The sequence below is a fragment of the Lepidochelys kempii genome, chromosome 2 (assembly GCF_965140285.1).
Source record: "Lepidochelys kempii isolate rLepKem1 chromosome 2, rLepKem1.hap1, whole genome shotgun sequence".
In the NCBI taxonomy this organism is placed as follows: Eukaryota; Metazoa; Chordata; order Testudines; family Cheloniidae; genus Lepidochelys; species Lepidochelys kempii.
In genome coordinates, this window is record NC_136381.1 from 119,151,501 (window position 1) to 119,172,187 (window position 20,687).

Below are 20,687 nucleotides of genomic sequence, written 5' to 3' on the forward strand. Positions count from 1 at the left end.
GGCACAAATTAAACCCTTGGTTGAAGTAACGTACTTGGCTTCACATAAGGAAACAAGCAGTAGCTTTCTACTGGTCAAATGAGCATCCACCCGGCATTCCCTAATAGGTTTTAGGTGTTTTATTAGTTTCATAACAAATGCATGATACAGAAACTCAGTGGTACATGAGTGCTCAGCACCTCACAAGATCTTGCCCCATGTGAATAAACAAAAAGATATTACATGATCTGTCATGGCTTTTTTCATATTGTGACAGGCTCAGGCCAGATAGCTACAGGAGCGTAATAAAAGGCAGATATATTAGCCCCAGGCTACGTAGGTCCCTTTTCCCTGGGTAAGATAACAGGGAAGGTTCCAGATCAATCAGGAACCTTCTGGAGACAATTAAGACAGGCTGATTAGAACACCTGCAGCCAATCAAGAAGTTGCTGGAATCAATTAAGGCAGGCTAATCAGGGCACCTGGGTTTTAAAAAGGAGCTCACTTCAGTTTGTGGTGTGCGTGTGAGGAGCTGAGAGTGAGAACGCGACTGTTGGAGGGCTGAGGTGTACAAGCATTGTCAGACACCAGGAGGAAGATCCTATGATGAGGATAAAGAAGGGGTGGGAGGAGGCCATGGGGAAGTAGTCCAGGGAGTTGTGGCTGTCGCACAGTTGTTCCAGGAGGCACTCTAGACAGCTGCATTCCACAGGGCCCTGGGCTGGAACCCAGAGTAGAGGGCGGGCCCGGGTTCCCCCCAAATCCTCCCAACTCCAGGACGAGTTGACCTGGACTGTGAATTCAGAAAAATGGCCAAGCTGAGGGCTGCCGTGAAGCTCCAAGGTGAGCAAATCTGCCAATAAGTGCAAGACCCACCAAGGTAGCGCAGGAACTTTGTCACAATATATATATGACAATAAGGGGTGGAAGGGAACATTAGAGACCAAAATATTATACTCCTTTAACTGTATGGCAGGCTCCTGGAAAAAAAAACTTAATAAAAGAAACATAGTAATTGACTTAAAAGAGCCCCAAAAGAAATGTCTATACTCATACCATGAAAGAACTACTCACATGCATGCATGCACACAGCAGTGATGCTAAATAGCACAGAGGAATAGAGCATAATAGGTAACAACAGAGATTCACTACAAGCCCCTTTCTGGAAGGGGGGAAAAAAAAGGAGGGGGTGGGGAATGGTTTCTGTCTTGCTCCTGGGAAGAGTTAGAAAAATAGAACACTTATCAATACAGAAGAAAAAGGAAAATAGCTCTGTGTATTATTCATACTTCATTTGTAGCTCACTCATTCCCTCCTCCCCCAACCCAGAAAGGCTTCCTAGGGCATGAAAGGGACTATAAAACTACATAAGAACATCAACAGTAGGTGTGTGCTTTGGGGGAAGGAAGTAGAAGTAATGGAACGCCCACCCTGATCCTTTAGCAGCTATACTCTCAGGAACCTCCAAAACAAAAGCATGGCTTGGAACCCTGTTCGCCGCTAAAAGTCTCTGCTTTGAAACCCATATAACTAAAAATGGGGGAGACTGTGGCTCATCCTGGAGGTGGAGGGAGTTTCATAAAAGCGGACAACTCGGTTGTCATGCACCGACTGAACGACCAAGGGTATGATGGGCTCAAACTTAATTCCTGATACTGTAGTGCTGTTGTATATTACAATTATACTGAAATACCTCATGTATTTACTTAGCTTATTGCTCTAGCGTCTGTCATGGCAGTCATTGTTTACATCTGTAATTAAGCTATGCAGACATATCAACTCATCTATGCTTGTTTTGACTTGATGTAGCTGAAGTAGTAAATGTAGACTAGACACACATTGCAGATGCAGTTATGCACATCAATACAATTTGGTAGCCATTGCTTTTCACTCCAAGGATTCCATCCTGCATTTCTTTCAGATCCAAGGCTCCCCTTAATTTTAATGGGCGTTTTGGGTGCATGGGGTCTGCATTTTGTGAAATGCTTTCTTGGTCTGTGCAGATACTTAAGGGCTTCATCTTGCAAGATGTTGAGCAGTCTGATCCTGATCCAGCAAAGCATGTAGGCACTTGCTTAAGTTAAGCATGTGCTTAAGTATTTGGCCAGAGTGCTGAACATTTTGCAGGATCAGGGCCTAAAAGAGAGAGGCTAATCCTGGGCCTAATGTAGTGGAGGGAGAGCAAAGATTACATTTATTTCAATTTCAACATCATTAGCCCCAAAATGACCCACAGAGCAATCATTAACCTTCCAAGTTGTAGTATATTAGCTTAGACTTAGAAAAGGAAAAATTAGACGGAAATTAAAGCAGCTTTTGAATCTCAAAGTCGATAAACCACATTGATAGATGAATTCTTCTTTAGGGTAGGCATATAATACAGTTGCACATACACTGATTTTAGTAATTTCAGGTATTAATAATGTAGTTTCCCTTCTGAAACAATAAGATTTTAAATTTTATAAAATGCTACTTGCCAAATAGCGAAGAGATTTCAATTTACATTCAAGCTGCTCTTTCTTGTGGAATCTTAGACAAATCACTTCACTGGTCTGTGCATCATCCTCCCTAGCTTAAAATCAGAATACTTGTCTGCCTTTGTAAAGCTCTTCGAGATCTACTGAAAAAAAGTGCCACATAACAGGTTGTTATTATTAGGCCACAAAAGAAATAACTATAAACTGTGCTTAATTTTAGCACATATATCTTTGTGTCCAAATTAATAGATATTAGGCTGAAAACCTGAATAATTTATCTCCATTCCATCTTTCGTATTTTTACATTCATATTTTTAGTATACTGCAGGTTGATTTAATACATTTCTACTATACTTTACTATACTATGCCTGAAACACATTAAAGATATACTTAGTATACAACCTTTTTCGTATGGGCTAATAAAGGGTAAAATTGTTTCAACTAGCCATGTTCTTTAGCTAGATGAAGCTAGCTTACCCTTTGGCATGAATATATCTAGCTTTCAAACGTGGTTACAGATCCTTGAGCATTTACAATACATTTTTTAATGGAAAGAATTTCAGGCTCTGCTGTTAAATCAAATTCAGTGTCAATGCTGAGGGAAACTTTCAACCAGTTTTTACCCAGAAAACATGCTATAAAGTGTGCAACATTTATATTATGAATAGTCCAGTGCTGCCTAGGTACGGCATGCCCTCCACTCCCATTGACTTCAGTGGGAGTTAAGGGCACTCAGCATCTCACAGGATCAGAGCCGGGGTGATAGGAGAACACAGCAAGAATACAGAATTCCAACAGAGCTCTGGCTGTGCATTCATCCCTCAAGCACACGGACCACCCTTTAGTAGAATGAAAGGATATTTTAGTCACTAGCCCATTTAATCCAGGGCTGCCTTCCACCAAAATGTTTCAGAGGGAAGATCTTGTCTTGGGAATAATAATTCCCTGAAGACTACAAGATGAGGAGTTACTGTGAATTACAGATGCAAATGAGTTCTAATAGGAGGGATCTAACAAGGAAGAATTGAATGGGAGACCCCACTCCACGTTGTCTGCAGGTGTTAGCAGGGCCTGGGATGCTGTTTAAACCTCATTATCTTCTCTTTACTTTCTACGTAAGTGAATAAAGTTTCCTCCCCCACTGCTTTGCAAATGCCTGGTTGGGATTCTTCAACAGGAGAAATAGAATACAGTTCATTTATTCCAATACCACTGGCAAAAGAGCAAAACAACGCAACCAGCAGCTAGCTTTCCCCTCTAAGTCTTTTACCTCTTCCATTTAAAAACCCAGCCAGCCCAAGCCTGTAAATTCCACCTGGTTCTTCATCCATGGTATCTGGACTGGCCATCTTGTTACTTTAGGGAGGAATCTACAAGGTGCTAAATATCTCCTGTCAGGTGACCTCACGGGCCTGGGTTGCTGCATCATCAGGTCAGTTTCTTCTTTTTTTTTCCTTTAAATTTTTTAATTATTTCTGTTATTTAGTGGTAATTGCAACAGCTATTCATTGACATTTATCTCTTGGCTTTCCAAGTGTTTAACAAAGAAAGAGAAGTATCATTATCCCCATTTTACAAGATGAGGAAACTGAGGCACAAAGTAGTGAAATTACATGTCCGAGGTCACCCAGCAACAGTACCAGGATTAGAACCAAGGCCTCCTGAGTCCAAGTCCCATTGCCCAGCCACTGGTACATACTCCAGATATAAGGCAGGAGAACAACCTGCTCTCAGAATTCTCATAGTAGCAATGGACTCCAACTTCTCTCCAACAGACTGCGCTTCCTGTGAAAACCTGTTAAAACCAGGTCATTGTGTTTATGACGAGAAATAAAGATGTTAATTTCCCCTTTTGGTTTATCACTAGAGTGTTGTTGAACTGTTTATTATAGTGAACATTGTATTCATCAAATATTTGCATGAACAAGTTTCATCCTGTTGGTAACCTGGATTTCAAAGTGTTTAACACTTGCTGCACTTTAGAGAAAAGAAGGAAGATGGCAAAAGAAGATAAAATAAAAATTTGTATGTTATCTCTTATTGTAGAACCCTCCATCTCTCCTCTATTTGTGTCTTTATTGCACTCATTATGATGCTATTATGGAACAGGTCACAATAATACTATAGAACAGAGTTCTGAGATCGACACCTTATGTACATTAATTGTTGTGTGTGCTTCAGTCTAAGAACTGAAGGTCAGTTTTCCACAAAGGTAGGCTTTATAGGGTTTGGGTTATTTCAGCAAGCAGAGAAACAGACTGTAGGCACTGTGTATGTATTTTTAGCTGATTTCATTCCTGCTGGAAAGCATTCCTTTCTTTAATATCACGTGTTAGTGAAAGTTATGGTTTGCTAGGCTGAAAAACTCTGAGGCACAAATCTAAAGAATTTAAGTGGCTGGGAGCCAGCATGCATTTAAGAAATACGATTGTAACAAGACAATCAGATCACTTCAAAAACCTCATAGCGTAAAATACACACTCACATGGCATCTTTATTTGCTAAGATATCTATGTGCCACCAAAACAATCTCTCCTCCCTTAAGTATGGATAATAACCATCCTACACAATTCATATAAAAAGCCACTTACCAGGAAAGGGATAAAAATGTATCTTAATAAAGGCCCTTCCTTTAAAAAAAAATCAGATACATATTTCCAACTCTCCACTGTGTCATAGATGTTTCTCCACTGACTGTGATTATGCTGCATATAAATGAACTAAATGAATGCAAATAACCACCCTCTATCTACTTTTTTAAACGTGTACTATCCGTGCAAATTTAATAGTAGAAAACAAAAGTGTGAAAAAACAAATGGAACAATTTTCATTTGCAAGATGCATATCCCTTGTGGTTATACTTGTTTATTGCAAATCAATTTTATGGCCCAAGGTGCCAACCTATTTTCCTCCTAGACATACTGCTGTTCTACTGCAAATAATTTTTTTGTGTGAGAGCATTTTTCCACTAAATTTTTATGGATGCAAACAACATTTGATTATTATGAAGTAATCTTTCATTGAAAGAAACAATCAATTCCATTTTAAAGCTGCACCACAGTTTATACTTAAGTCATGTCTCTTTTATATTTAGTAGGGCTGTCAATTAAATGCAGCTAACTCACGCAATTAACTCAAAAAAATGAATCGCGTTTAAAAAAATGAATCGCGATTAATTGCAGTTTTAATCGCACTGTTGAACAATAGAATACCAATTGAAATGTATTAAGTATTTTGGATGTTTTTCTACATTTTCATATATATTGTATTCTGTATTGTAATTGAAATCAAAGTGTATATTATATTATTATTATTATAAATATTTGCACTGTAAAAATGATAAAAGAAATAGCATTTTTCAATTCACCTCATACAAGTACTGTAGTGCAATCTCTTTGTCATGAAATGCATGTAGATTTTTTTTGTTACATAACTGCACTCAAAAACAAAATAATGTAAAACTTCAGAGCCTACAAGTCCACTCAGTCCTTCTTCCTGTTCAGCCAACTGCTAAGACAAACAAGTTTGTTTACCTTTATAGGAGATAATGCTGCCCTTTTCTTATTTACAATGTCACCAGAAAGTGAGAACAAGCATTTGCATGGCACTTTTGTAGCTGGCATTTCAAGGTCTTTACATGCCAGATAACCTAAACATTTGTATGCCCCTTCATGCTTCGGCCACCATTCCAGAGGACATGCTTCCATGCTGATGACACTTGTTAAAAAAATAATGCATTAATTAAATTTGTGACCGAGGGGGAGAATTGTATGACCCTGCTCTATTTTGCCTGCATTCTGCCATATATTTCATGTTATAGCAATCTTGGATGATGACGCAGCACATATTATTGATTTTAAGAACACTTTCACAGCAGATTTGACGAAGTGCAAAGAAGGTACCAATGTGAGATTTCTAAAGATAGCTACAGCACTTGACCCAAGGTGTAAGAATCTGAAGCGCGTTCCAAAATCTGAGAGGGATGAGGTGTGGAGCATGCTTTCAAAAATCTTAAAGGAGTAACATTCTGATGCAGAAACTACAGAACACGAACCACCAAAAAAGAAAATCAACCTTTTGCTGGTGGCATCTGACTCTCAGATAATGAAAATGAACATGCATCAGTCCAAGCACTGCTTTGGGTTGTTATTGAGCAGAACCCGTCATCAGCATGGACACGTGGTTGAACCATGAAGGGACATATGAATCTTTAGTGCATCTGGCACATAAATACCTTGCGACACCGGCTACAACAGTGCCATGAGAACTGCCTGTTCTCACTTTCAGGTGACATTGTAATCAAGAATCGAGTAGCAGTGTCTCCTACAAATGTAAACAAACTTGTTTGAGTGATTGGCTGAACAAGAAGTAGGACTGAGTGGACTTACAGGCTCTAATATTTTACATTGTTTTATTTTTAAATGCATTTTTTGCACATAATTCTACATTTGTAAGTTCAACTTTCATGATCAAGAGATTTCACTACAGTACTTGCATTAGGTGAATTGAAAAATACTATTTCTTTTGTTTTTTTACAGTGCAAATACTTGTAATAAAAATAATTATAAAGTGAGCACTGTTCACTTTGTATTCTGTGTTGTAATTGAAATCAATATATTTGAAAATGTAGAAAACATTCAGAAATATTTAAACAAATGGTATTCTATTATCGCTTAACAGTGCGATTAATCGCGATTAATTTTTTTAAGCATGATTAATTGCAGTGAATTTTTTTTATTGCTTGACAGCTCTAATATTTAGTGAATTAAATAACTTTTCTGGTACAATACTATATAATCACTCACTGGAGGTGTAAGGGGCTGATCCTGCATATAGTTATATACATAGTTAATTTTAGGCATGCAAGTAATCCCATTTTCAGCACTTCTAAAAATAAGATGTATTTGTATATAATATATATGCCTAAATGTGACTTAACTTTAGGAATCTAAGTTTGAAATTTTTGGCATTGGATCATTTTTCATAAGCAGGCAGTAACATGCACACAAGTTTTCTTGTAAAATGTATGTTCTCAATTGCTTTGAGCACTTTAATTAAACTGGGAAGGAGAGGGAGGGGGTGGGGCTGTGTAACTGAAGGAGAGAAAAGTGAATTGTACAAATGAAAAATCAAAAGGGCTCAAACCTGTGAGATGCTGAATGCCCCATAGGAATGAGGACACTCAGCACCAGGCCTGAAATATAAGAGAATTTCAGTCTGTATGGTACCGGGCTCCTTCAAGTTGATTTCAGCAAGAGTTGGGAGAACACAGCAATGGGCAAAAATCAGTCACAGTCAGTATTGTAATGAAAAAAATACAATTAAACAAATAGTGTTCAAAAAGTGCTTCGGCTGCTATATTTAGAAACAACACAAGGCTGACATCTTAAAAATGAGTGTGATGCACAGTTGCCTTCACTTCCTTAGGATATGTGCTGAGTTTTTTTTTTTTCCCCTTGGGTTACCACAGCGACTATTAGAAAATAAAATGCCTTCTCTTCTTGTTTTGTTTTTACATTGAAGAACTTGGGAGACCACCATGTACTGGAACAAGAGAAGAGATGACAAAAGCCCTCTTTCAACAAAAAGAACTGTGTTAAGTTCTTCCCTCACTAAAAAAGTTCACATCAATCCCTTTTCCTTGAAAACACATTGACTATTCCTAACAGCTAATAACAAATACAGAAGAGAGGTCTTGTCTGTCAGTGATAACAGAATCTTTTTGTGGTGAGCCAAGGAGAAGTGGGTGGGCCTTTACCACACACTGCACTGTCTGCTGTGGTAGCAATGTGTGAAATGTGTATGTAGATTGCTGAATTGCTTATCTGGTTTACTTCTATTTGTGAGACTTAGGCCCAATCCTGCTTTTTTATGGAGGTCAGTTTGTTGGCAATTTAATTTGACTGGGGCAGGATCCAGTTCAATCTTAAGGAATTTGGGTATTATTAGTCCAGATTTTTTAAAAAATCAATATAATCTTGAATAAAAAGCAACTTGGGGAAATATGGTTCAGTTGTGGTTTGCTTTTTTCTCTGATGTTCTCTTGTGCTTTAAAATGGATTCAACGCAGCTGTACTGATAAAGAAGTTGAGTCAATAGAGTGTGGGCAGTTTGTGTGTGTGTCCCTGGGAAAAGGATTAAAATTCTTCTGTTGTGTGTCTTGAAGCATCAGAATGATGTAGTGACTTATCAGCAATTCCTACCAACAAGTTTAAAATTGAGAGGGTTTTGCTTACTCAAGGCTTCATCTAGTTTACAAAGTGTCAACCATCTTTTTCACCCGTTCTTTATTTAAAGGGTTTTAAAATTCAGCAATATCTGCAATAAAGGTAAACAACAATGCAATCTGCAGTACCTTTCATATGAAAAAGCTACACAACCATCCCACCCACGCTGATTCAGCTGCAATGCCCTCAGAGTAGCTATCCCTCCATTCCTATAGGTTTCTGTTCCACAGCTCTGGTAACTCCTTGTATCTGCCCTCCCCTTGCATCCTCAGCTGTTGGTCTGTTGGCTGCAATCCTGGTCTGAGGAACCTTAGGAGTTTATCACATCAGCAAACCAGCTCTAAATGTGCTACTGAGTACAGTAGCAAGTTAATGTGGGAACCTTAGGTCTTCCAAAGAAAGCACCTCTCTCCTTGCCACTGTAGGGTCCAGGGAAAGTGCCCACCCTTCCCTAACTGCACTTCTGCTCTGTCAGAGCTGGTGAGCTGTAAGCAAGCAGAACTCCCTTGCCAAAGACCAAAAATTCTTCATCGAGGTGCAGGTACCCCCAACCAAACACTTCTGGTTTTGTGCCTTTATTTACTATGGGTCTGGGAAGTACCACTTACTATTCAGATTCACAGGTGTTTCAAACAACTAGAACAACAAACACACACACCCCTCTCCCTTATCATAGACACCTCTCTAGTTTTGGCAGATAGGTCTCTTGCCTGATAGACCTTACAGTCTCCCAGCTATCCAGTGGGATGGAATAGCCCCAGCATTGATTCTTCCTGAATGAGATCTGCTTAGGGTGGGGGTGAAGCAAATTGTACTGTATGTTGGCAAGAACGCGCGCAATGCTTTTGCAGGCTCAGTCAGGGGTGCTGCTGGCCCTCGGGGGCAAAGAGGTAAGGCCAGATTGGTGGAAAGCACCAGCGAGCTTGCTAGGTTTCCCCCTGCTTTGCCTCTGTAATCCCGAACCACGTATGTGCTTCTAGTCTCGCCCTTTCCTCAGTAACACGCCACGAGTGCAGGTCCTGCTGTAGCTAATCTTGCGTGGGAGGGGGAGGCTCGATGTGGCAGGCACTCATCTCCAGAGCCGCCGGCACTCCCGCTGCGAAAGGCAGCTCACCAGAGCAGCGGGTTCTGCCTTTTAAACCACGTGCAGGCTGGAAGCTAATGCAGCAGCCAGAGCCTGGGGCTGGGGCTGGGGAGAGCGGTCTCTTCCCAGCCGCTGGGGCTGTAAGAAAAACTTCTCGGGGCAGTGGGAGAGAGGGAGAGAAATTCCTCGTCCGCTCCGTGGCTGTCTGTGAGATCACCCCGAGGCGCAGGCCCCTGTCCCTCGGCTGGGACCCTGCTCGGCGCTGAGGATGGGGCGGGGGCTGGCTACGGGCTCTCCGCTGCTGCTGCTGCGGAGGGGGAGCCTGGCAAGCGCAGCTCAGGAGGAGGCTCCGCTGGCCGGGGCTTTGCACTGACCCCTCCCCAGCGAGCCGGGATCAGCAGCGCCACCGAGCAGGGGGGAGCTGCCCCGGCCGGAGCGCGCAGAGCAGCCGCCCAGGCGGGGCGATCGCGTTGCAATAACCCTGCCCTCGAGTCCCTTTGCGAGAGAAGGCAGCGGGGGGGGGGGGGGGCTTCAGCCTCTGCCTGCTGCAGGGCCGCGGGAGGGACAAAACTCCTCCGCTGCCCCAGAGGAGCCAGCCGACGGGAGCCTCCGACCAGCCATCCCCAGGGAAGCGGGCGGGAAGCATCCCGCCCCCGCTGTCCATCCCCCGCGGGATCCGGAGAGAGGAAGCCAAGGCCGGGGGAGCGGAGGCTGAGTCCCGGGGCGCGGAGGAGTCGGCCGGAGGCACAGGGGGTGGGTGTCTGCCTGGAGGGGCCTCCTCGATCTGCTGCGTGGGGAAAGGGCCCGGGCGAAGCCAGAGCTGAGTGCGCAGGGAGTGCCCGGGATCGGGCTGCAAAGGGCGCTGCCCCCCTTGGCCAAGCTGGGAGCCAGAGGGAGCTGTTTGTGTCGTTACCCCGGCGCCCTGCAAAGTGCAAGGAAGTCGGGAAAAGTTCCTGCCCGTCGGGGTCCCCGCGCCGAGCCGCTGCCCGCCGGGCGTGTGACACGCAGCACAGCTGCAGCGGGAAGAGGGCAGGGCTGGGACCTCCCTCCAGCGCAGGAGGAGACTCAACCCGTGCTTTTTGCGGATCGCACCCCCCACCCCCCCTTGATTTGCAACCCTCCCCCCAGCCACCCGTCGGTTCCCCAGCAGCTGGAGGAGGCTGCTCCCCGCCGGGGTATGTGCGGGCAGCGGCAGGATGGCCTCGGCCGTGTTTGAGGGCACCTCTCTGGTGAACATGTACGTGAGGGGCTGCTGGGTGAACGGCATCCGGAGACTCATCATCAGTCGGCGCGGGGACGAGGAGGAGTTCTTCGAGATCCGCACCGAGTGGTCGGACAGGAACGTTCTCTACTTGCACCGGAGCTACTCGGACCTGGGCCGCCTCTTCAGGAGGCTGCTGGACTCCTTCCCGGAGGATCGCCCCGAGCTGTCACAGTCCCCCCTGCTCCAAGGTTTGGGCAGCTTCTGGCTTCCTTCCTATTGCCTAAGACCCTGCTCCTGGCTCGGGGCGTATGTGGGTACACACCCTGGAGAGGGTGGGGAGAGGTAACTCAGTTGCTGGGGAGAGTCAGGCTCTGTTGTTGGCTGTGTGGGTTTGAGTGGCTTTCGCGGAGCGATTGAAGGGCGGCAGAACTGAGGTGGGGAGGAAAGGGTTAAACGCCAGCTAACGGGCTGGATTCTCCACTGTGTAAGTTACAGCCTTGTACCGTGCCTGTGAAATACCGCTTGGCTCAGTCAGACTGGTGACCCTTCAGACAAGGCAGTGGAGAGAATCTGCGCCAGAGGTTTGGCCCGGATTGCTGGGAAACCGAACTCAGTCATCATACGCACAAGTCCCAAATTCGGATGCACCCTGTGGACGTCATTGTAGAGAGAGTTCTTAGAACCCTGTCCCATCCCGCTCTGGGTCCAAGTGATCCTAATTGACATAATCTATGTTTACTGCTCCATCCACACTGATTTAACACCTCCCACCCTTGCCCAAGACACTTTGAGGGATGCGGGGGCTTTTCGGCGGGGGGGGGAGTGGGATGGGGAAGCACTGGTGTTGAAAAGTGAGCAAATGTGTATTTCCCATTTGTAAGCACAGTCCATAGAGCAGACTTACAGGGCTAATAATAGAGGGAAAAGTCCAGACTTTGTGTATATTTTCCCATGAGAACATGGAAGTTTGCTGCTGCTGTCTCTCTTTAACCATCCTATGCTGAGCCCCAGTGCAGGGTGATGGAGAGTTAAATTCTGAGGGTTGATTCTCTGCTCCTTTGTACCAGTGTAGTTCTACTGACTTCAATGGGGTTACTTCTGATTCTGACCTGTGTGAGAAAAGACATGGTCCTTGCGGTTGGAGGTAGCATCACAGAGTTTTCCCCAAGCTAAGGTGGTAAAAAATATTTTTTCTAGAGTAATTCAAAGTGAAATATGTCTTGCAGGCTCTGTCAGTCAGTCAAGTCTCCTGCTTTCTTTACTCCTGCCAGGCAGGTCTCCATCTATTTGTGTTGTCATTTTGTCCTGTTAAAAATATCTGGAATATATTCTTCTCCCCCCCACTTCCCTGATTCCTGTGCTATATCCTAGGTTCATGGGAAATCGCTTCTCTTTCTGTTTCTGAAAATGTAGAGTTGCTCATTTTAGTTCATCTTGTTTTCCCTCCTCATCCTTTCTCAGCTAACACTGAGGGAGGAAGGAATGCTACCTGACAGTCTAGGCACTGAGTGCCCCCTGCAGTCAAGTGGGGAACCTTGCTGTGTAAAATCTGAAAACCCTTGAGCTGGCTGCCAATTCTAAGGCCTACTGATTTGGGTACTCAACTTAACGTACTTTGGGCCCGATTTTCAGTGGTGCTGAGCACCTATAGGCCCTACTGACTAGAGCTGGAGCTGTGAGTGCTCAGCACCTCTAAAAATCAGGTATCAAGTGAGGCCCTCCAAATCAGTGATCACTCTTGCAAAATATTAGGCCTTAATTACATGTTTCAGAGGCCCCGTTTGTGCTTTTTCACTCGCACTGGAATACTGATGCCCCTCCTTGGTCATCCCATATAGCATGAACTATAACTGATGAATAGTAAGGGAAGAGTAAACCTCTTTAGCACATCAGATTTAATTCCTGTGCAAGGCCTGGGTCCTGCAGCCCTCACTTCTGTGAGCAATCTTTCCCATATAAATTGTCACCCTTATTTCAGTAGGCTTCCACAGTGAATGATATGCATGAGGAGGGGGTGGAAGAATTAAGCCCTAATACCACAGTCATTGAGAGCTTCTATCTCCCTACATTATTTTTAATGCTGACAATTCTATGATTTGGGGGTTAAGATCTTTTAAATCTCAAGAACTGTACTTTCTTTGGCTAATGATGGAAACTACTTACAGTGAATAGGATTACCATATGTCTGTATTTTCCTGGACATGTCTGGCTTTTTGGTTTTTAAATTGCCGTCCGGGAGGAATTTTTAAATATCTAAAAACGTCCGGGATTTTGCCATTATTATTTTTCCCCAAAGAAGAGTTGATCATTCAAGAAAGAGTGAATGTTGATCACTTGAGAGAGTGCCCGCTTTTCCCCCTAGCTCCCAGTTAACAGTTGTTTTGTGAAGCTGGGAGGGAGGAGGGGGAACGTGGTGCGCTCAGGGGAGGAGGCAGGGCGGGGGCGGGGATTTGGGGGAAGGGGTCCAGTGGGGCGGGGAGGGGGCGGAGTTGGGGCGGGGATTTTGGGGTAGGGGTTGGAATGGGGGCGGGGAAGGGGTGGAGTTGGGGTGGGCCCGGGGGGCGGGGGTGCAAGCAAATAGTCCCACCCCCCACCGCCCAGAATGTCCTCTTTTTTAAATGTTCAGATATGGTAACCCTAACAGTGAAACATGGGAATGTGATAAAATCAAAGTCCTGAATTGTTTCTGAGTATTTGTAGTATGTAGCTGATAATTCCAGTTATAGTGAACCCACTTCTTAAAATGAAATTCTGTGAAAAATGACTTTGCGGTAATGAAGTATCACTGCATTTCTCTGTACAGTCTGTATTTCATATTTATTCATCAGGACTTGTGCACATTTGGCCACACATACAGTCAAATCTTCTTTAACTAAATGATGCTTTGGATATAAGCAGGGGATTTTATAATATATTTGGTACAGATAGGGGGTATGACCCCATTTTAGATACACTTTTTGGATCTCAGGTTTCTGCATGTAGCATTTTAAAGAAGAATCACATTTTTCCATAATTTTCAATATATTTCACCCAGTAGAAAGTCACACAGTTTCTAGGCATTAGCACTGAGTCAGATATACTGTTGATCCTAGCTTTTCCAAAAGTGTCAGGCAGAGTATTATTTGCATCTTTAATCTTTATGGAAGCAGTGAAAGCATTGTGAGTCAAATTTGCATTGCATAGCAGGAACGGGAAGTACTTTTGGTTACCATAGGTACATTTAAGTAGCATCAGAAGAATTAGATTATCCTATCATTTATATACATTTTGTCAAATTACGTTGTATGAAAGTCAAGGGATATTTTCAAGAAGCAGACACCTAAAATTTGAGCTAAAGTAGTTTGATCTTAAAAATGGTTATTAATTTTGTAGGCTAAAATTTTTTTCCACTTTTCAGTTGCAGAAGTTTTAGAAAGAGATGGTAGACCACTCCTTTTGTGGGACTGTAATTACTTGTGGGTTCAAAACAAAGCTAACATTCTGTGCTGGTATGTTCCTTTTTGCACAGTACCAGCAAATTTTAGTGAATCCCCCTCCCAATCCACTATTTCCAGAACTGCACAGCATTAATGATGCTTATGCAAAAATAAGGTAATGGGAAAAAAAACAGACCCATGTTGGCTACTGTTGCTCTAGGAATACTAAAAAAAGAGGTGGAGAGAATACTGAAGAAATACATATTTGAAATCTTTAAGAGGGGATTGCAAGCTGATTGTGGCTTGTTTGAGATTAGAGTTCTGCAGCTCAGGGCCTGTTTACACTTACAGATTTGCAGCAGCAAAGGTGGAGCTGCTGCAGTGCTTAGTGAAGTTGCTACTTATATCGGCATAGGTACTCCATTTCCTCAAGAGGCAGTAGCTATATTGACAGGAAAATCCACACACCTGAGCAAGATAGTTGTACTGACACAAATTTGAAGTGTAGACCAAAGCTCAGTGTTTTGCCTTCTGAAGTTTTTTACATGTTGTCAAGGTTCCTCCCCTACTCTGAACTCTAGGGTATAGATGTGGGGACCTGCATGAAAACCTCCTAAGCTTACTTTTACCAGCTTGGGTTAAAACTTCCCCAAGGTACAAATTAATTTTATCCTTGGAATATCCACTGCCACCACCAAACTCTAACTGGGTTTACTGGGAAACATAGTTTGGACACATCTTTCCCCCCAAAATCCTCCCAACCCTTGCACCCCACTTCCTGGGAAAGGTTTAGTAAAAATCCTCACCAATTTGCATAGGTGACCACAGACCCAAACCCTTGGATCTGAGAACAATGAAAAAGCATTCAGTTTTCTTACAAGAAGACTTTTAATAGAAATAGAAGTAAATAGAAGTAAAGGAATCACCTCTGTAAACTCAGGATGGTAGATACCTTACAGGGTAATTAGATTAAAAAACATAGAGAATCACACACACTCTGAATACACACAGTCTCTTCTGTCTCATAGGGCTGTTCTGCTGTATTTCTCTTTTCAGATTGCTTCTCTTCCGGCTGCTTCCTCCCCCACCCCTGCCCTATCTAGTCGGATTTTTCTCTTCCTTTCTTCGTCAGTCTTTCCCAGGCTGTTTATCCCCCTCATGTCTCACTTTGCTTGGCCTACTTTCTGTTTCCTCTCTTCCTCCTCACGTGTTTCTCTGTCCTTCACAAGAATGTTGGTGTCACTGATAATTAATTAGCTGTGGCATATCAGAGCTCTCCCATCGTCCTCCACATTATCTCCTGACACAGAACTTCTGTTTCATGCTGGATCATCTCTGCCTTCCTTCCCTGTTACATCAGGCCAAAAGCAGGAGTGAATGGAAAAGAGATGCTCAGCTGCTTCTAGAAAAGGAGTACTTGTGGCACCTTAGAGACTAACCAATTTATTTGAGCATGAGCTTTCGTGCTGTAGCTCACGAAAGCTCATGCTCAAATAAATTGGTTAGTCTCTAAGGTGCCACAAGTACTCCTTTTCTTTTTGCGAATACAGACTAACACGGCTGTTCCTCTCAGCTGCTTCTGTGTCACATCAGCAGTGCACCAGGAAAGACTGAGGGCTGCATGATCTGGATTACACACACTAGCAGACTGTCACATTTTGCTGCACTTTCTGAACACAATAGGTTATGGGTAATGTGTGCTCTCTTATACACTGTTTACAAGACCATCTGGGAGTTTAATGTATGTGTGAAGGGAGCTCTACAGAGGCAATTTAGCAGTTTCCAAAGACAGCAGCTGTTACAGTACTGTGACAATACGGATAAATACACTGCATCTATTGTGCCCCATGTCACTGTTGACAATGTCAATAGTTCATTAACAGAGTTCGTTCAGTCTGGTGGACAAAAGGGAACAGATTTCCATTTTCAGGCTTCTAGCAATGTAGTCCAACTGAAATTCAGTTTTTTTATTTGCCTTAATGGCCTTTAGATTCAGCTCTTTCAGGATGGCATTGGTTGCATACTATTGCTAAGGACCTTCAGTGAAAGGACACATTTTTTCATTTTCTTCTCAGTCTCCTTTACATCTGATGAAATGAGCTGTAGCTCACGAAAGCTTATGCTCAAATAAATTGGTTAGTCTCTAAGGTGACCCAAGTCCTCCTTTTCTTTTTGCGGATACAGATTAACACGGCTGTTACTCTGAAACAAGTTTTACTTGGTTATACGTAAATCCATTGAAACCAGCTGATGTTCACCAAAACATTCAACAGCATGGTCCAGTGATGGCAAAAATTAATGGTTCATCTGTAATGTTATAAGATTAATAAAACTTGCTACTTTCATAATAAAGCCATCCAAAAATCTGGAGTACATGATGAATTAATAAAATTTGTCAGTTTGGGGGTTTTTTGGTCCATGTTCCATGCTGAGTTTCTGAGTTTGTATGAATTCAGTGCTAAGAGTGATAGCAGAGACTTCCATTTTAATGCCATTTTCCTTCCTTCCTTTAATGCCGTGTTCCTTTCATTTCCTCTTCCTTCGGTCAGTTTTCCTCACTTCATTTTGTCTTTTGTGTTCTGTCTTATACCAAGTATCTTATCTGACACCCTGTCTGCAAGATCACTGGGGCTGGGGCTATTCTCTTTGCTTGTGACAGTGAAGTCCTGAGCACCTAGACTGGTGTTTGTAGGCACTATCATAATAATGATAATGTTGGTATGAATGTATGTAAAAAGCCAATGAGTTGAGAGACCAGACTTCTCTGCCTTTAACCTCCTTGGGCTCTACATGTGTGCATAAACAGTTATGTTAAATACAGAATGAAACAAAAAAAAAAACTTTTTTACTCTTCAATTCCTGTTTTGGGGAATTTGTCAGGCTGTTGTTTGAAAGGAATACTGGTAGGTGCTGTAACTTACCTCTGCATAGTCTGAGCTATAGATCTTAAAATAAGAAACCTCTTGTATCAGGATTCAATTTGTGCACAAAGGCCCAGATTTTTACAGGTATTTATCTGCCTAAAGATGAAAATTTTGAAAATCTCACTAAGGACCTAACTATCACTGCATAATGCTAAATACCTTTACAAATCTGGCCCTAATGCCCCCAGACAAGAGCTCTGTTCAGAATGTAACCAATTTAAAACAATGTTTTTTTTCATACTGCCAACATCCAGCTCCCAGCACAGCTTGCCAGCTCCTCCCCAATAAACATGCCCAGAATGAGCAATGTTGGTGACATCACATGAAAATGAAACCCTTGGAGCGCAGAGGTGATCTCTAAAACCTGGATTATTTTCTCCAGAATTAATGCATGGACTGAACCCTACGTGTGTGGATTTCCCCAGCCCCCTGAGAATAGTGGGGAAGAGTGCCTCCTTTGTGACACCATCCACGGGCCCCTGCAGGGATAGCGTGGCAGAACTGAAGACTAGGTGTCACAGGGGAGGTGCTGCTCTCATAAGAACATAGGACAACATTTCTCAAATGCAGCCAGTTTCGCAAATGCAGCCATCGTGGCTGCATGCAGCCACCAGGGTCTTTTTGTGCAGCCACAACAGCCTCCTGGGTGGTGACGGGGAAGAGGGGATGCATCGGCCCCTCCCCCTCCCTCCTTGTTGCTCCTGGATGCGCCACCCTGCACCGCCTCTGGAGAGAGGTGGGGTACAATGCTGCAGGAGCAAGGGAGTCCTTGACCACCATCGCCTCTGGCCCCTGCTGCCTCCCCCTTTGGCCTCCCCACCCAGGGCTTAATGGGTCCTGGGTCTTGCTGAGAAAAGTGATATTAACAAACATGCAAATATCACTTTTCACAGCAGACTTACTAGCTATCTGTGAAAAGTGATACTTGTATGTTTATTAATATCACTTATCACTTTTCATAGCCTCCCAGGTAGCTACTAAGTGTGCTGTGATATTAACAAATATACAAGTATTCACAGCAAGCCCCAGGACCCTCTATGCCCTGGATGGGAAGGGGGGGCGAAAGGGGAGACCACATTATTTTTGTTACTGAGTCTGCCAAAAAAATCCTACAAATATACATTACAATGATTTGGATGTGAATTTGTGCATATTTAATTGTTTTTCCTAAAGTTAATTAAGTATTTTAGGGGGAAAGTGTAAGTGTGGCCACAGTGAGAGGTGGTGGCCGCATTGTGAGGCCACCAAAAATTTGTTGCGAGAACCCCTGATAGGATTTCCCACGCTGAATCAGACTAGCTGTCCATTTAGTCCAGGATCCTGTCTGCAACAGTGGCTAGAACCAGCTGCTTCAGTGGATGGTGTAAAAAATCTGCAGTAGGCCAGTGTGGGATAATCTGCCCTCCACATAGGTTTCATCCTGATCTCTAAAATTAGAGATTATTTTAAACCCTGAAGCATGAAGTTTAATATCCCTTCCAGCATTTTTATTATCTTTAATTATGACAACTCTGGCTATTTTTGGTTATCCATATAAATTCCCAATCTGCCCCACCTGCCTTTTTTTTAAATCTTGATATGTTCTTGGCCTCAATTATTTCCTATGACAATCAGTTTCACAGCTTAATTGCTTCTTGTGTGAAAATGTATTGCCTTTTATCCGTTTTGAATTTCCTACCTTTTAATGTCTTTGAATGTCCCTTTGTTCTTGTGTCATCCCTGCAGATCCTGTATAATTCTGTGCAGAAATGGGGAGGAGGGGTGGAAATAACAGCTGTAGACTGTCTTATCTTTCTCTGAGGCTGCTAATGCATGCCCGGCAGGTGGGGAGGAGCGCTCGAGTCTCTTGCTGGGCCATGCTTTCTGAGGTTAGGGGGAAGAGTAGAGTAGTAGCCAGCAGTCATCTCTGCAAGACAGCTCCTGTGTCTATGCAAAAGACTTTCTGTAGAGATTTGTAAGATCTAATTGCCCTTTATGCAATTGGGAGGGGGCTCTATCTCTAAAATTTGTGGTTCCTCAATCCCCTTCCATAAAGGAAAACTTTGCCAGGTGTACTTCATAGGATTGTCCACCTCTTCGTTTACCTTGCTCCCTCCTGTGGGTTTTCCCGTGGGAGATGGCAGTCTAGGTCGAGGAGAGGAAGGTACAATCTGATTTATTTTTTCATATACGCTGTGGGGTATAATACAGTAACTCCCCACTTAACGTCCTCTTGCTTAATGTTGTTTCAATCTTATGTCCCTGCTCAATTACAGAACATGCTCCATTTAAAGTTGTGCAATACTTCACTATAACGTCGTTTGGCTGTCTGCTTTGTCCACAGCTGGCAGCTGCCCTATCAGCTCCCTTACACCCCCACCCACAGCACCTCCCGCCTGCTGGTAGACCCCGCAGATCAGCGCCTTCCCCCTCCTCCCCTCGCCTCCTGCCTGCAGCAATCAGCTGGCTTGCGGTGTTCAGGAGAGAGAGGGGGAGGAGTGAGGACTCAGCGCGCAGGCTTCCCCTCCTTCCGCTGCCTCCCGAACTCCGCAAACCAGCTGATTGCTGCAGGCAGGAGGGAGGGGGGAGGCTGCGTGCTAAGTCCTCGCTCCTCCCCCCACCCTCCTGTCCACTGAACGTCACAAGCCAGCTGATTGCCGCGGGCAGGAGGGAGGGGGGAGGAGCAAGGACACGGCGTGCCCCCCTCCCTCCGCTGCCTCCTGCCTGCGGCAATCAGCTGGTTTGCGGTGTTCAGGAGGCAGGGGAGGGAGGGGGAGCCTGCGCACCGTGTCCTTGCTCCTCCCTCCTGAACGCCAAAAGCCAGCTGATTGCTGTGGGCAGGAGGCAGGGGAGGGAGGGGGAAGGAGTGAGGACGTGGCGTGCGGAGTAAAGGGGGAGGGCGGAAGAAGAGGCAGGTTAAGGGTGGGTGCTTGGGGGAAGGGGTGGAGTGAGCGGGCCGAGGGTTGAGCCCCCCATCCCTGGTGCTTGCAGAGTAGGGGAAGCTGCCACTGCTGCTGCGCAAAGTGCTTCTCCTAGCCTACAGCACCTTCAGCCTCCTTTACTGCCTCATTGTCTCCAGTGCCAGTGGGCTGTGCCTGCGTGGGGTAGGGCGGGGGCACCTCCCAACTATAGTACTGTACTGTATGGCAAAAAAAAATGTCCCTGGAACCTAACCCCCCTATTTACATTCATTCCTATGGGGTAATTGGATTCACTTAACATCGTTTCGCTTAAAGTCGCATTTTTCAGGAACATAACTACAACGTTAAGTGGGGAGTTACTGTATGTAATAGTAATCACAGTACAACGTCTCACACACTTTGCAGAAAGCGTACACTTGCTTTGACCTCCGTGCTCCAATAAGGTTCCATGGTTAGTGAGTTAAACTTAAGAGCG

At 44.0% G+C, this 20,687-nt stretch overlaps 2 protein-coding genes across 2 annotated transcripts in view; both read left to right on the plus strand.

Annotated features, from left to right (window-relative positions):
• The window catches only part of LOC140907042 (tubulin beta-2 chain), a 455,502-nt gene that overhangs the window by 72,102 nt on the left and 362,713 nt on the right, over positions 1-20,687 (plus strand). The gene's annotated exons all lie outside the window — the stretch shown is intronic.
• PXDC1 (PX domain containing 1) overlaps positions 10,303-20,687 on the plus strand; it is a 30,726-nt gene continuing 20,341 nt past the window's right edge. The window contains exon 1 of the mRNA XM_073332169.2: positions 10,303-11,220. Within this exon, the coding sequence (XP_073188270.1) occupies positions 10,965-11,220 (256 nt within the window). The 5' untranslated portion in view covers positions 10,303-10,964. The remainder of the gene's footprint in view (positions 11,221-20,687) is intronic.